The sequence below is a fragment of the Furipterus horrens genome, unplaced genomic scaffold (assembly GCF_987537825.1).
Source record: "Furipterus horrens unplaced genomic scaffold, mFurHor1.1.pri manual_scaffold_13, whole genome shotgun sequence".
NCBI lineage: Eukaryota > Metazoa > Chordata > Mammalia > Chiroptera > Furipteridae > Furipterus > Furipterus horrens.
Genome location: NW_028327183.1, coordinates 59,356,146 through 59,373,174, shown reverse-complemented (window position 1 = coordinate 59,373,174; position 17,029 = coordinate 59,356,146). Strand labels below are relative to the sequence as shown.

At 46.0% G+C, this 17,029-nt stretch overlaps 3 protein-coding genes across 4 annotated transcripts in view; 1 reads left to right on the top strand and 2 right to left on the bottom strand.

The window, feature by feature from the left end:
- The window catches only part of LOC149995691 (uncharacterized), a 27,343-nt gene extending 11,479 nt beyond the window's left edge, over positions 1–15,864 (bottom strand). The window contains exons 1-2 of one of the 2 annotated variants that reach the window (XM_090259999.1): positions 15,800–15,864; positions 1,340–1,466 (exon numbers count right to left, since the gene is read on the bottom strand). In XM_090259999.1, coding sequence (XP_090116125.1) covers positions 1,340–1,373 — 34 coding nt within the window. In that variant the 5' untranslated portion in view covers positions 1,374–1,466; positions 15,800–15,864. Of the gene's footprint in view, positions 1–1,339; positions 1,467–2,563; positions 2,810–15,799 lie in introns of those variants that run through there. The other variant, XM_090259998.1, reaches the window with a different exon arrangement.
- Positions 1–17,029, top strand: part of LOC149995687 (uncharacterized) — a 276,448-nt gene that overhangs the window by 230,090 nt on the left and 29,329 nt on the right. The gene's annotated exons all lie outside the window — the stretch shown is intronic.
- On the bottom strand, positions 7,935–17,029 carry LOC149995690 (uncharacterized). Its single transcript, XM_090259285.1, has 4 exons — positions 16,997–17,029; positions 16,793–16,909; positions 15,800–15,926; positions 7,935–9,925 (listed from the first exon to the last, which is right to left on the bottom strand). The coding sequence occupies exons 1-4, from the start codon at positions 17,027–17,029 to the stop codon at positions 8,022–8,024; spliced, it is 2,181 nt and encodes a 726-aa protein (XP_090115411.1). The 3' UTR covers positions 7,935–8,021.

Sequence of the window (17,029 nt, the reverse complement as noted above, 5' to 3'; positions counted from 1 at the left end):
TGTCCTTTACCCTGGCAAGGCAACAGTACCCAAGACAGAAATTCGGGAAAAACTAGCCAAAATGTATAAGACCAAACCAGATTTCATCTTTGTGTTCAGATTCAGAACCAATTTTGCTGGTGGCAACACAACTAGTTATGTCATGATTTATGATTCCTTGGATTACGCAAAGAAAAATGAATCCAAAACAAGGGTAGAATAAAGAAAGTCAGGGGGACTGCAAAGGCCAATGTTGGTGCTGGAAAAAACAAACAGTAAAGATTCTTCAGTGACTTTATCTGTGATGATGATGCAGATTTTTCATGAGAGGATTAATAAAAGATCTTTTATGTGTCTCGTAATTGGGAAAAATAAAAATTAAAAACCATGAGTGAGCCCTGGTTGGTGTGGCTCAGAGTAAGAGTGCTGGCATGGAAACCAAAATGTCACTGGTTCGATTTCCCTGTCAGGGCACATGGCTGGGTTGCAGGACAGGTTTCTGGTTGGGGACATACGAAGAGGCAACAAATGTTGTATCTTTCTTCTACCCTTCAACTCTCTCTAAAAGTAAATAAATAAAAAAATCTTCAAAAGAAATAAAAGAGAAAATGTTAAATTCTGAGGATATCGTTAAGAGCATGGTAACTATAGTTAAAAATGTTATATGGCTGAAATTTACTGAGATATGTTTTTCTTTACTTATTTTACTACATTATGACATATTATGAATGGCCTTTACTGGTTTCATTGAGAAGTGGGAAAGGAGGGGATATGACAGCTCCAACTCATGAACCGGCTTCTCACACTCTGTGTCCACCCTCAGAAACTTAGTAGATATTAAGCATTCTTAAGTATAAGTGAAAAAGAAGACAAACTTATGTAGTGATGAATACTCAATTAACGTCACTGTGGCAATCATTTCACAAAATATAAAATCAGCAGATTGTCCACTTTAATATATACAAGTTTATATCGCAACAAGGCTTTACCAAAAGGAAAACAGACCTAAACACTGCACACTGGGCAGGAGAGTGTTAAAAAGAAGCCTGTGGTTCAACTAAGTAATGACCATGACAACCCTGGCACTACTGGCCGTGCCAGGCAGGAGGAAATGACACCTAAAAGAAGGAATCAACCCTGGGATGCAGAAGTGCTACGGATCTGGACACATTCACGCAGACACTGAGAAGACAAGCATCATCAGAGAAGAGGGCGGTGCAAAGAAACCAGCCCCAGCAGTGCAGCAACTACCCGGAGAGGGGAACAGCCAGCAGTGCCTGTGACCACACCTGCGGACTGAGAAAGGTCTTGGGGTGAAGTAGAGTCCAGCCCAAGTCACTGGTGAGGCTGTGGCTCTTACCCAGAGACGATATAAGTGAAAAGTTGTCCAGCATCACACGCAGGTACAGGCGTCTCTGGGCCTCATCAAGCAGCCTCCATTCCTCCAAGGAGAAGTGCACGGCCACGTCCTCAAACGTCACGCTGGCCTGTTACAATGGGGACAGGAAGAAACATGAACATTCTGACTCTGAGAGTCCACAACACACGTCCCCGCACATCCATCCTACCTCGTCCTCCTCCAAAGCTCCCCACCTCAGAGGAATTCCATAACCAGCTGCCACGCGTGCCCACCCTTTCCTCAGTGTCCCCTTTACTCCTTACGTTCAGCCCTCAGCCACATCAGGCAGGAAGGCACAGAGATGTGATCCAGTTATGCTCCTGGCTTGTAGGGCCCCACCCACCCCGGAATAAATTCCCCTTGGGGTCTCCATATTGTGACAAGACACCTACAAGGTGGGCTCAGGCTTCACCCTTCACCCCAATACAAGGGCCCTGGGGCCATAACTCACACTTTCTCTACACCCACACGTTCTGTAGGTTGTTGCTCTCACACCCTCGGTCCCCGGCAGAGCTCCCCCAGCCCCGCATTTGTGGAGGGGCTGCTCTGACGGCCTCCTCTGCGCAGCGGACTCTCGCTTGGCATTCTCCTCCCAGAAGCCCATGTGACCGTCAGACGCCCACGACCCCCTTCCACCCGTGTGCCTACTCAGCAGCCACAGCGGGCTTGCTCCACTGTTAACCCCAGCCCTGACGGTGTCCACGCCGGGCGCAGTGACACTCAGAGGTGACCCATCTGCCCCAGGCCTTACCCACCAGCAAGACCGAAACCCCTCAGGCCCCGACAGCGCACAGCACACACCTGGGTGGGTCCTGCAGCGGCGAACAGGCAGGAGCTCTGCCCTCGGGGTCCTGTCACCTCAGTTCCTCCGCTGCCTCCAGGACCCTCCCGGCCACTCACCCCATCGGAGCCTCCTCACCGGCCTCAGTGACCGAGACCGCCTCCCTCCTCACCGGCATCTCCGCGCGCAGCGCCCTCCTGAGGTGCCAAGCACGGACACCCTCCGCATCCCGCACCCTGTTCTCTCTGACCAGGTAACAGCAGTCCCAACAGCGACTGCGCTCCGCCACCTAAACGCCGCCCGCGGGGGCCTGGGCCGCGGGACCTGACAGGCGCCCCCACCTGGGCTCGGCGCCTCGGTAGGCGGAGGGGGGCCCAGGGACGGCGCTGGAGACGCGCACTCACCACAGCCGAGCGCCTCAGCGCGGCGGCCGCCATCGGACTGTGTGGGAACAGCCCGGCGAGGGCAGCGGGAACGGAAGGCGCGCAGGACACAGCCATCCCGGTCCAGGGCCGCAGCGAAAAGGGCGAGAGGGTCGCTGAACCCCCAGCGGTATAAATGGCCGCCAGAGAGAGCATTCCGGAAGTTTCATCCAAAGTCCAGAAATACCACAGATATGACTTCATCTTGATCTGTAATTGGCTGAACTCAACACAGGGTTTTATGGAGAATGTAGTTCGCAGCGCTCTAGAGGCCACTGGGAAGGGAGTTCTCCCACCTCAGCAAACAGAACATTTGCCACCTGATGGATCCTGAAAAGCGCTGCCGCTACCCGGAGGCAAGGTCTTCGCTTGTTAAATGCGCCCAAAACTCAACAGGCACCGTAACAGTATCTACCTGAAGATACCTTCAGGGCTCAGTCCCACAAGACTGCCCCTCCCCCCTTCAGATACCAATTGCATGTCCAGGTGTTATCTGGGCTTCAAAACAAGACACTACTTGTTAATTTTTACTTTTACAATGTTCACACAGGATAATTTTATTAATTATGTTTAGAGAAAAAGGAGTGGAGAGAAAGATAAGGATGAAATTTTGCCTCCCAGATGTGCTTTGATCAAGGATTAAACTTGAAACAAAGGTAAGGACTCTGACTGGAATCAAATTCACAAACTTTTGGTACGAAAAACCATAATACAACCAAGTGATCCACCCAACCAGGGCACAACGGAGCATTTTAAACAAAACCACAAAGCAGCCCTGGCCGGTTACTCAGTTGGTTAGAAAATCATCCTTGTAGGCCAAAATGCAGCAGGTTCAATCCTGTCAGGACAAATACAACAATCAATGAGTGCATGGATATGTGAAACAACAAATCGATGTTTACCTTCTGTCTCTCTCACTAATAATAAAACCACAGGCAAAAATGGCATCAGTCATGCTACAAGCCATTGATACCAAACCTAGTTCAATTCCTGATGTAATTGTAATTTCAACCTCTCCCAGAAACATAATTACTTAAATTTTTATCCCCCAAGAAACAATCTTTTCTGTATGGTCAATATTAATAACTTTCTGTAGTTTGATCACTGCATAACACTTCCAGAAATAATCTCCAGTCCCCATGGGAACACAGTCACTGCATTCAGAGCAGCAATGCTCGTTATTTTCCAGCGAGGACGTTACATGGTTAAATCCAAACCTGTTATCTCAGGTTTAGCTGCCCACCTTCCAGCCTTCGAGGATGCAAAAATTACAGCATCTTGGCAGCCAATGTAAACTAGCTACATGACCATATGCCGTGATACATGTCAGTCTTTTAGAAACTAGACCATATGCCAGCATATTCAGTAAGAAATGCAATGGACAAAAACTTTTTTTTTTTTTTTTTGAGCTGGAAACCAAATAGAAAAAAAAACAGATGGAATGTGTGTGAGGAACTAAAAGGCATGGTCACACCTCGTCCACTTGCTTTAGGGCTCCATATCTGCCCCATCCATGACTTCCCTACACCTGTCTGGAATGTTCTTGATCTAATCACTAAGGAAATACACTGGGCTTCCTGATATTTGCTTTAAAAATTTTGTACCTCAGGAAATGAAGAGCATGAAGATACTGTTTTTACTTTTTGAGTTAAACTTAGTGTCTTTAGAACAATTGTTGGATATGCATAATTGACCTGATTGAAGCAGAAGTTACAAATGCAGCGCATTTTACTCAAGACTTTGATGAAGATGAACGTTAAAAATTAATCACGACACTTGTTAAAAACATGTCAAAAATATTGTACAATACAAATAACTAGATAATGAGACCGTGCCTGCCACTAATTCGGTTCCCAGGCTGCTCTTAGGGGAAACTGGCTAAGATCAGTTTCCCTTTAAAATAAACTATATTTAGCCCTAGCTGCTGTGGCTCAATGGCTTGAGTACTGGCCTGCAAACAAAAAGGTCACCACTTCAAATTCGTCAGGGAATATGCCTGGGTTGGGGGCCAAGTACCCATTTACGGGTGTGCAAGAGGAAACCGACTTGATGTATCTCTCACACATCAATCGCTTTCTCCTTCTCTTTCTCCCTTTCTTCCCCCTCTCTCCAAATTAAAAAAAAAAATGTATTTTAAAATTACCTAAAGTTAGTATTTCTTATATCTCTTGAGTCCTAAAAAGGCTATTTCTATAAGTTGTTTAGCTGGAAAACCAGTCCGACATGGCTCAATGATACATACATGAAAATACAATGTTCTGAATAAATGACTCATGCACTTGGAGAACAAGGTGGGGACTGATTATGGCAGGGGCAGTGGATAGGCCAGTGGAGAGCAACAAGGGAAAAAGTGGGAAAACTGTAATGAAACAATAATAAAAGAAAACAGGAAAAAATAAAATGAAAAGGAAAACACAATCAGCTGAATATAATGCTGTAAAGTACCAGAGCTCTAAGACCTACTCAGGGCAGCTACATCTGATGAAATTAAAAATCAGAAACACTTAAAAAGGTTTCAGAAACTCAGCACTAATCCAAGGCATTCTCCTGAGAGCAGTGAGGCTGGAATGACAAAGGGAAGGGGTGAGCTTTCTGAGGGTGCCTTTTAAATGGATTGTGTGGTTCAGGAAGGTACCCAGAGAGCACTGATGGCAAACGCATCATCAGGGGTGCTCTGGAATCCCGTTTTCTGTAAGAAATGCCCGTCACCCTCAACTCTGCTGAGCTGTAGAAATGATGATCCCGCCTGGTTTGGCTAATTGAGTCCCGTCTCATAAAAGTGGGAGGAAGAATCACACTTGAGGCCAGAGTATACTGGACACTCAAGTCAGGGTTTACATTCAGGACCATGTTCTTACACAAACAACCCTGGTGCAGACATGAGGACATTGGAAAGGGGGATGAGGGTTCAGAAGATGTCAGGGCTGCAGGGAAGACAGGGTCTACTCCAGCCGGTCTGGACAGAGGACAGAATCACATTGCCAGCGAGTCCCCAAATGGAAAAGAGGGGAGCATTTGACTAGGGAAACCATATCCTGCACACCTCCAGCAACACCTCTCAGTATAAAGTTTCAGGGTTCATGTCAAACGGTCGAACCCCAGTCCAGCAGGGTCAATTTCAAAGGCATATACAACAACTCTTCAAGAGTCAAACTGAGGCATCAAGTTGACCACAGTGGATGGGATCCACGCCTGTCACACACAATGCACGTAAAGGGGAAGAAGCAGGCCTAATTCCCTAAGATCTCATCACTACCAAGCTCTGTGCTGAACTCAAAGTTGATACACACATAATGCAGCTGAGGGTCACAGAAGTCCGCTTCGAGAAGTCACAAATGATGCCATTCTCATGAAGACTGGGGTCGGTGGTGAGCACACCAGGACATGAGAAGAATGGGAAGGCAATCATCACAGTAATTCCAGCAGTGGAAACAGCACAGCAGCTGACCTTCCCTGTCTCCTCCCCAGCCACGTGCCCGCAGCTGTGGCCCTCACAGGTGAAGATGTTGTCCCCAGATGTTCTTACCAGACTCACTCGTTTCAATGTAGTCCCTTCAATCTGACACTTGTCTGGTGTGTGACCTTGGAAATCTCACTTCATCTTTCTGATCCTTATTTCCCCCCAAATAATCTAGGTGTTGTAACAAACAAACAATCAAAAAATCTTCAAAAAGTTAACTTTACATACATAGAGGTAGTACAGGTAAATTGCTAGTGACATTCTGAAAAGTGGCTGAATGTTACAAAAGAAACTTTCTGTCCTAATAATCATAGAATATGTTTAACACTACAATGATTCCACCACCTCTTTCCTCAGCCACTCTGGGGGTTAATATTGCCTCGATCGGGTCAAATATGGTGAGTAATGAACATTTACACCTGAGTCCACAGGAATTCTGCCTGTGTCAAGAACCACATACCTGGAGTATGGTCCCCTTATCTTCTTTTCTGTTTTGCAGCAAGGTCTTTGAGGTGCACATCGATGACTGGCTACCGGAATCCACAACACTTTCTGATTATTTTTGTTTTTCCCACAGTGATAACAGGTAAACAAGATAATCATGACAGAGAGTCCGCAGATCTGTGTACATGATCATGCAGTCAGTCACAGAAACAATTCTGGATGCATGTTTAGAAAAGGCACGTTCCATCTCGCTACAGGCAGTCTCCTCCAATTCCAAATGGGCTGATGTTTCTGTATCAACTATGGTTTTCCTTGGACCCAGTTTTCCACCCAGTGACACTATCCCAATGAAATGTGCACATCAGTTCACATGACTTTCTGGAAACGGGGGAATATATACTCTCAACAGTGCACGTGTAATCTGTGATATCACTGTGAGTAAAGGGAAGAAAAGGCTACACTTATAGTTGCCTGAGGTTCTCATACTGTGTTTCTCATCAAGGATCCCCTCTAATACTCCTAAAACTCACTGCATTCAAATTTGGACCAGATAGTGTGTCAGTCCATTCTAGGAGGCTGTGGACAGCCATGCAAAAGTTGGTCAAAACTGGCCCATTATTTTCTGCCATCATACAGTCTTTCCACAAGCAGAGAAAGTTCAAGACCCTATAATGATGTTTACCTCTTCGTGTTTCTAGAGCCCAAATCAGTTAATAAGCTACCCTATAGAGTAAAAAGAACAATCAAAATTAAAGAAACTTAAGACAGGAAGGCCTGACCAGCGAGGCTCACTTGGTTGAGCATTGTCCGACAAAAAGGGTGGCAAGTTCTATTCTTGGTCAGAGCACATGCTTAAGCTGTGGGTTCAGTCCCCGTGGGGGTGTCTTAAAGAGGGAACCGAATGATATTTCTCTCCTCTTCCTCCCCCTCTTTCTTTTTCTCTAAAACCTAATGAATAAAATCTTAAAAAAAAAAAAAAAAGCCTGAATTATTGAATAAGTCAACTCAATGTGCAGTAGGCGCTTCACAAGTTCATAAACTAGAAATCTCATCACAAATATGGACTGAGATGAACACATCCAGGTACAGATAGTCATTTCTCTGCAAGCTCAGTGCAGAACTCATCACTTTCTCCGGCTCAACTAAGGACCAAGTTCATGCCCAAATTACTAATAGAACAAAGCTGACTCCCTGGGGGCTCCAGTCTTTTCCATTTTGCTACAAAATGTATGAGAACAGAGGTCAGCTGCCCTGAGCACATTAGGTTCCTGAATGATGCCGATTCTGTAGACCTGCACTGTGGTAAAGGTGAAAGGACAACAGTCACAGAATGTAGCTGCACCATAACCTAGAAGGAGCCTTGGGCGAGTCAGAAAGAGCAACATATCTATATATACTTCTCATATAAATGAAAATTATGGGATATTTTCACACTGTGCATATTGACATGTCACATTTCAATTTGGACAGATGGCACTTCAAATACTTGCCTTCAGGTTGTTACACTGAATGAAACATTGCGATTTCCCGGCACACTTAAGGCTTTTGTCTAATGTGAATTCTGAGATGTTTGCGAAGTATGGAACGATACACGAAAGATTTCCCACATTCACTGCAGTCATATGGCCTTTCTCCACTGTGAATTTTCTGATGATAATGAAGCATACGAATAGTGATAAAAGATTTCCCGCATTCACTGCAGTCATATGGCCTTTCTCCAGTGTGGATTCTCTGATGATAACGAAGACTAGAATGAGTCATGTAAGATTTCCCACATTCACTGCACTCATATGGCCTTTCTCCAGTGTGAGTTCTCTGATGATAACAAAGACTAGAACGATCCTTGTAAGATTTCCCACATTCACTGCACTCATATGGCCTTTCTCCAGTGTGAGTTCTCTGATGATAACGAAGACGAGAATGAGCCACGAAAGATTTCCCACATTCACTGCAGCCATATGGTCTTTCTCCAGTGTGAATTCTCTGATGATTACGAAGTACAGATCGATGCTTGAAAGATTTCCCACATTCACTGCAGTCGTATGGCCTTTCTCCAGTGTCAATTCTCTGATGCCTACGAAGACCAGAAAGATACATGAAAGATTTCCCACATTCAGTGCAGTCATATGGCCTTTCTCCAGTGTGAATTCTCTGATGATAAAAAAGACTAGAATGATCCTTGTAAGATTTCCCACATTCACTGCACTCATATGGCCTTTCTCCAGTGTGAATTCTCTGATGATAACGAAGTATAGATCGATGCTTGAAAGATTTCCCACATTCACTGCACTCATATGGTCTTTCTCCAGTGTGAATTCTCTTATGATAACAAAGATCAGTACTGCTCATAAAGGATTTCCCACAGTCACTACACCCATAAGGCCTTACTTCTGTATGAGTTTTATGGTGTCGAACAAGGTTCGATCTATCGGAAAAAGATTTCCCACACTCACTACACACAAAAGGCCTTTCATCTGTGTGAGTTTTCTGGTGTCGAAGAAGTCTGCACCTTGATTTAAAAAGCTTTCCACAATCACTGCATTCAAAGGCTTTTTTCCCAGTGCGAATGCTCTGATTTTGAATAAACACTGAGCTGTGACTAAAAGATTGGGCACATTCACTGCACATGTCATTGTTTCTTGCACTTTCCTGTATCTGGGAACAAATGAGGACAGATTTATGGCTCAAGGATTTTCCACATTTGATGCACTTGTACTGCCTTGTTCCTGTAGGACTTTTTTGATGACGATGGAGAGTTGAGCTTTCACTAAAGGATTTTCTAATTTCATCACACGCATGGAAACTTTTCCCACTGTGGCCTCTGCAGTGCCTAACAAGTGAGGATTTGTACTTAAAGGTTTTTCCACATTCACTGCACATAAAACACTGTTTTCCAGTATGGACAGGCTGTTCCTCAGCAAGTACATGTTGGGGTTTAAAGGCTTTCTTGCCTAGCACGGAAGTGTAATGACTTTTTCTGCTTTCAAATGCTTCCCACTGAATGATTTTTTTTCGCTCCTTCATTTTATGGGTGTCCGGTTGCTGCTGATGTCCCAAGATGGCCAGGAAGTCCTTCTCAGCTTCACCACAGGAAAAGGGCTTCGCTGAGACATGGATCTTGCAGCTCTTCACCAATGACGGCCTGTTCTCACAACTTCTGAGGGGTTTCTCTCCCATATACTGCTGCTCCTGGTATGGGTGACAGTTTGCACTGAAATGAAATCGTTTTGCACCTGCGCCACACCTCAGCAGTGTTGTGTTCTGTTGTGTTCCCTGCTGCTCAACCAGGCTGAGAATGTCTCTCAAGACAGGCCCACTACTCTCACAGGGGTGTCTCTTCTGGGAAGATGAACATGCCTTGGGATTCTTTGCCTGTGACATTCGTACAGAAACATGCTGTTCAAAGGCTTTCTGCACATCCTCTGCTCCACAGCAACAACCTGGACAGAAACAATGGTGGTGCATTATCTCCTGACTATAGGGAGCAGAGAACCCTATCACATATATTTATGTGTGACATGTAGGCATGAATACAAAAATATCCTTTCTAAATGAGAAATTTCATTTGAAGGACTGCCTGACTGTGTGTAATATCGGGCGTCAAAGCCACAAAATAATAGGAACCCTACCCAGGAGGGATGCATAGACAGGACATGAGACAAGGAAGAGAGGTAGGGTCTATGATGCATTTTCTCTGGAAACAGCTCCCAGCATATCCTTCTCTGCTGTTGACATGAGGCTGGGTAGAAGCATGCATCCAAGTCCATTACAATCTCATTACAAGTTCAAAGAATTCTGTGACCATTATAAAGCATAACACATGAGGGCCAATGTTCAAGAGTGCTATACAGGTACAGGGGTAAGAGAACCAGTAAAACGTGGATTAACGGAGGTGGAAATATCCCTGCGTTGGAAACCACACTGGAAGTGATGCGCAGTAAAACTAACAAGTTGGCTAAGTGTCAAAGGTGGAATAGGAGCCCTGACTTGGTAGCTCAGATGATTACAGTACTATCCATATATGCCAAGGATGTGAGTACGATTCCAGGTCAGGACACATAGGTGAAGCAACCAATGTCCTGGCTGGTGTGGCTCACTGGATCGAGCATCGGCCTGCAGACCAAAGGGTTGCAGTTTCTATTCCCATTCAAGGCACATGCCTGGGTTGTGGGCAAGGTCCCCAGTTGGAGTCGTGCGAGATGCAACCAAAAACTGAAGTTTCTCTCCTTCTCTTCCTCCCCCCTCTCCGTAAAAGTAAAATAAATATAATAATTTTTTTGAAAAGATAGAAACTATAGTAACACAGTGGGGCACAAAAAGGAGAATATATACACAGAGAAATGCTGGTTACATCACCTAAGTGAACACACCAGGAGAAACAAAAAAAAATGAGAAAGGCAGGAGCGAGATGTACCAGTTGAAGGGTAGGTGACATAGTGTTCCCAATGTCCTGGAGAAAACCCCAGGAGCCTCTGCCAGAGACCCTTGAAAGCTCTTGCTAAAGGTGAGGACCCCCACAATATGCACAGCAGAGGAGTCCCAGTGACTTTGGCATGGATCCCAGCTGCATGCTCCACAGAGTATACTAGCAGCTTTCACACTGAGGGCACCAAGAGCCATCACCAGGAGCAGCCTGTGGGAAAATAGGTGAGCTGTAACCCTCCCCCATTTCAGAACCAGGGCAGCCACACCTCACAACCCAGAGCAACACCTCTTCAGAAAATGCCAATATTGGAGGTGGGATTCCAAGACTGTCACTTGAGTGCTCATGTCTCAGGAACTGAAGCCATGACCACTGTGGGGTAGCCGGATCCTCAGACACCAGAGATACTGTGTCTCTGTGGGTACCTGTGCACTGGTCACAGGCTCCAGGCCTGACGTACGTGTGACTGCATCTTACACAGCAAAATCAATGCCCTTGGGTGAGATTCAGTAACTAAGACCCTATACATGCTATTGCTTTGTGTCTACTCACACCCTAGAATCATGATTCACACCTGCTCCACAGGTGCCCAAAGATCAGACACCAATTCCACCATCACCATGAGGACACCCTGCACTTGCCACCAAAAGGAAACCACTCTGCTGAAACATTTTCCAGGAGACAGCAAAACTGGTAAGTCCCCAGCAACCTTCTCTACTGGTGTGAACACCCAAAGCCTTATATTGAGGACCCCTGCAATTTCACTAATGTTCACCTCAGGTTACACAGCTTCAGATACTAAGCTGCGGGGCCGTCTTGAGCAGAGAACTGCAACAACCAACCAAGTCTGGACGGTGATACCACACACAGGTGAAGATCTCTTTCGCCCAAAACCTTTCCATAAACGGCAACAAATTCTGCTCTGTGAAATTACGGACATCTGCACAAGTCTATAAGAAATACACATACAGACTTCCAGCCAAGATGGAGGCCTAGAGAGACACGCTGGGTGCCCTCCACAACTAAGGAGGAACACAACGACCTCAGAACTAGAGACAACCAGAAGTTTCAGAAAATCAAGGTGCATGGAAGTCCAGCGAACAAAGAAATAAAGAAGGAATACTCATCCAGACAGGCAGGAGGGCTGAGAGGACACGGTGTGGTGGAGGCCGTTGTGGCATTAGCGACAGCAGCAGGCCGACGGAAAGCGCAGTTACACATTTTAAAAAGTTGGGAGGGACACCAGGGGAGCGATCCCAGCACCTGACCAGATCCCAAAGGTCACTGTCCTAGTGCCAGGGAAAATAAAGCCTCATTGCTTCTCACTGTCCAAACAAGTGGGGATTGAGACAAAGGAAGAATATTGATCTCTCAGCAGAGTCCGCCTGTTTAAAGGGACCCCATGGTCCTAGAACGTCCGCACACCCACCCACTCTGGGAACAACAGGCAAGGCAATAGGTAGAGAGGTCCCAGTCCCATATGGAAGTGGGAAAAGTGCCTGGAAAGGGGCAAGTGCTGAACAAGCTGCATTGTTCCCCTTCTTACCCCTCCCCCACATACAGCGCCACAACGGGGTGTAACAGGTCGCCCTGTACTGAAGAATACCTAAGCCTCCACCCACTATAATGTAAGAGGCGCAACAGCCCAAATCACAGAGGCAAATGCAGAAAGAAGAGAAGACAGAGAAGTACAATCCAGAAACAGGGCCGGATCAAGGTCCCAGTGGCGCAACTAAGCAATGAGCAGATAGCACACATAACGGATGAGGAGATAGAGAGCTTAACAGAAGCACAGTTTAAGGAATTGGTGATTACAATGTTCACAACACTGACAACAAAGAATAACAGGATGGGGAAAGAATGAAGGCTATCCTGGCTGAAACAAAGGAAAATCCATATGAAACAAGTGGTGAAGGAAAGGAAACCAGTTCAAATCAACATATTGGAACAAACAGTCAACCAGTACAGAAGTAGGAAATGAGAATTTTTAAAAATAAGGAGAGGCTTAAAAACCTCTGGAACAGCTATAAACATACCAACATCCGAATCATAGGGTTGCCATAAGGTGAAGAGGGAGAACAAGAAATTGAAAAATTACATGAAAAAATAATGAAGGAAAACTTCCCTAATTGGGTAAGGAAAAGAACATATGCTTCCAAGAAGCACAGAAAATCCCAAACAAACTAGACCCAGGGAGGATCACACCAAGACACATCTTAATTAAAATGCCAAAGTTTAAGGATAAATAGAGAATCTTAAAAGCAGCAAGAGAGAAGAAGAGAATTACTTACAAAGGAGTACCTATAAGACTGTCAGCTGACATCTCAAAAGAAACTTTGCAGGCAAGAAGGGACTGGCAGGAAATATTCAAAGTGATAAAAAGCAAGGCCCTACAAGCAAGATTACTCTATCCAGCAAAGATATCACTGAGAGTGGAAAGGAAGATAAAGTGCTTCCCAGACAAAGTAGAGCTGAAGGAGTTCATCATCACCAAGCCATTATTATATGAAATGTTAAAGGAACTTATTGAACAAAAAGCTTATCAAAACTATAAGCATTAAAATGAAAACAGTATCACAACTATCAACAACAGAAGCTAGGGAATGGAACAAAGGTAAACAAGCAGACTAGAGTGAGAACAGAATCATAGTTATGGGGAGCATGCGGGGAGAGGGCAGCTGGGAGCGGGGAGGGGGAGAGGGAGGAAAATGGTGCAGGAATTAAGAAGCAAGATAGGATGGTGGGGAATAGATGGGGGGATGTTGAGAAGAACTTTATGCACAACCAATGGACATAGACTAAAGGTGGGAGACTGCTGGAGGGAGGGGGATTTTGGGGTGTAGGTAGCTATCAATAATATTATATTTTTTACATGAATATTTTTTTAAATGGGAAAGTTTCTATAAAACTTCAAAGGCATTTTTTTCCCAGACGATTTATTTTTTATTGTTTTTCTATTGCAGTTGTCCCACTTTCTCCCCCATTGCTCTCCACCTACACAACCCACCCCTTCTACAGTCAATCTCCAACCCATTGTACATGTCCGTGGGTCATTTATACTAGTTCCTTGACTAGACCCTTCTGTTACTTACCCGTCTTCTCTCCCTCCACCCCTCCCCCCATAACTGTTAGTCTGCTCCTTGTTTACATGTCTCTGGTTCAATTCTGCTCTTTTGTTTGTGTTATTCATTAGTTTCCTGTATTAGGTGATGTCATATGGTATTTCTATTTAGTTGCCTGGCTTATGTTGCTAAACATAATTCTCTCTAATTCCATCCATGTTACCTGTAGAGGCCCTGACGGGGTAGATCGGTTAGTTAAGAGTACCATCCTGATACACGAAGGTTGCGGGTTTGATCCAGGGTCAGAGCACATACAAGAAGCAACCAATGAATGCAGAAATAAGTGGAACAACAAATTAATGTTTCTTTCTCTCTTCCTTATTCTCTTTCTTTTAAAAAAATCAATAAATAAAAAAAATGAGGTGTGGAGGGTATGTACCTCAATATTTAAAAGGCCCTATATGGTAACCCATAGCTACCAGCATATTCAACAGTGACAAAGCATAAGCTTTTTCTCTAAGATCAGGAACAAGTGAAGGATGCATACCCTCACCATGGCTTTTCAAAATAGTACTGAATATTCTAGCTCAAACAAGAAGGCAGAAAAAGAAATGAAGACAGCCAAATTAGAAAGAGGTAAAACTCCTGGTGTTTACAGACAACATGATCTTATATGAAGAAAATCCTAAAAAAACTCTACTCTACCAAAAAAAAAAAAGCCCTGCAAGAATGAATAAACAAGCTCAGAAAATTTGCAGAACCGCAAGTGTATATAAAAAAATCAGTTCATCTACACACTAACAATAAAATATCTCAATAAGAAATTAAGAAGTCAATCTCATTAACAAAAGCATTAAAAACAATAAACAGAACTGGCTGGTGTGGGTCAGTGGATTGAGCGCTGACCTGTGAACCACAGGTCGCGAGTTTGAATCCCAGGCAGGGCACATGCCTGGGTTGCAGGCCAGGTTTCCAGTTGAAGACATACGAGAAGTCAACCAATGCTGTATTTCTTGCTTCTACCCTTCCCCTCTCTCTAAAGTAAATATATAAAAATATTTTCAAATAAAAGAGAAAGTTTTAAATTCTGAGGATATCGTTCAGGCACAGTAACTATAGTTAACAATATTATATAGCTGAAATTTACTGAGAATATGTTTTTATTTACTTATTTATTTTACCACCTTATGATACAGTACGAATGGCCTTTACTGGTTTCGTTGACAAGTGGGAAAGGAGGGGATATGACAGCTCCAACTCATGAACCGGCTTCCCACACTCTGTGTCCACCCTCGGAAACTGAGTAGATATTAAGCATCTTAAGCATGAATGAAAAAATGAGACAAACTTATGTAGTGATGGATGGTCAATTAACTTCACTGTGGCAATCATTTCACAAAATATAAAATAAGCAGATTGTCCACTTTAATATATACAAGTTTATATCGCAACAAGGCTTTACCAAAAGGAAAACAGACCTAAGCACTGCACACTGGGCAGGAGAGTGTTAAAAAGGGGCACATGGTTCAACTAAGTAATGACCATGACAACCCTGGCACTACTGGCCGTGCCAGGCAGGAGGAAATGACACCTAAAAGAAGGAATCAACCCTGGGATGCAGAAGTGCTACGGATCTGGACACATTCACGCAGACACTGAGAAGACAAGCATCATCAGAGAAGAGGGCGGTGCAAACCGGCCCCAGCAGTGCAGCAACTACCCGGAGAGGGGAACAGCCAGCAGTGCCTGTGACCACACCTGCGGACTGAGAAAGGTCTTGGGGTGAAGTAGAGTCCAGCCCAAGTCACTGGTGAGGCTGTGGCTCTTACCCAGAGACGATATAAGTGAAAAGTTGTCCAGCATCACACGCAGGTACAGGCGTCTCTGGGCCTCATCAAGCAGCCTCCATTCCTCCAAGGAGAAGTGCACGGCCACGTCCTCAAACGTCACGCTGGCCTGTTACAATGGGGACAGGAAGAAACACGAACATTCTGACTCTGAGAGTCCACAACCCACGTCCCCACACATCCATCCCACCTCGTCCTCCTCCAAAGCTCCCCACCTCAGAGGAATTCCATAACCAGCTGCCACGGGTGCCCACCCTTTCCTCAGTGTCCCCTTTATTCCTTACGTTCAGCCCTCAGCCACATCAGGCAGGAAGGCACAGAGATGTGATCCAGTTATGCTCCTGGCTTGTAGGGCCCCATCCATCCTGTAATTAATTCCCCCTGGGGTCTCCAGATTGTGACAAGACACAGACAAAGGTGGGCTCAGGCTTCACCCTTCACCCCAATACAAGGGCCCTGGGGCCATAACTCACACTTTCTCTACACCCACACGTTCTGTAGGTTGTTGCTCTCACACCCTCGGTCCCCGGCAGAGCTCCCCCAGCCCCGCATTTGTGGAGGGGCTGCTCTGACGGCCTCCTCTGCGCAGCGGACTCTTGCTTGGCATTCTCCTCCCAGAAGCCCATGTGACCGTCAGACGCCCACGACCCCCTTCCACCCGTGTGCCTACTCAGCAGCCACAGCGGGCTTGCTCCACTGTTAACCCCAGCCCTGACGGTGTCCACGCCGGGCGCAGTGACACTCAGAGGTGACCCGTCTGCCCCAGGCCTTACCCACCAGCAAGACCGAAACCCCTCAGGCCCCGACAGCGCACAGCACACACCTGGGTGGGTCCTGCAGCGGCGAACAGGCAGGAGCTCTGCCCTCGGGGTCCTGTCACCTCAGTTCCTCCGCTGCCTCCAGGACCCTCCCGGCCACTCACCCCATCGGAGCCTCCTCACCGGCCTCAGTGACCGAGACCGCCTCCCTCCTCACCGGCATCTCCGCGCGCAGCGCCCTCCTGAGGTGCCGAGCACGGACACCCTCCGCATCCCGCACCCTGTTCTCTCTGACCAGGTAGCCGCGCTTCCAGGAGGGCTGGCATTCCGCCTCCTAACCGGCTGGGCTGCAGGACGTGACGGGCGCCCCGCACCCGGGCTGCAAGGCTCGGTGGGGTTGGCCCCGGGGACGCGCACTCACCTCAGCCGGGCGCCTCAGCGCGGCGGCCGCCAT

Bases quoted from the DNA above. Each gene is read 5' to 3' on its own strand.
- LOC149995690 (XM_090259285.1), bottom strand. From the start codon at position 17,029: ATGGCGGCCGCCGCGCTGAGGCGCCCGGCTGAG. The intron at 16,910-16,996 runs GTGAGTGCGCGT...CCAGCCGGTTAG, and splicing joins CGCTGAGGCGCCCGGCTGAG to GAGGCGGAATGCCAGCCCTC. The intron at 9,926-15,799 runs GTAAGAGCCACA...GTTTCTGTCCAG, and splicing joins TTCACTTATATCGTCTCTGG to GTTGTTGCTGTGGAGCAGAG.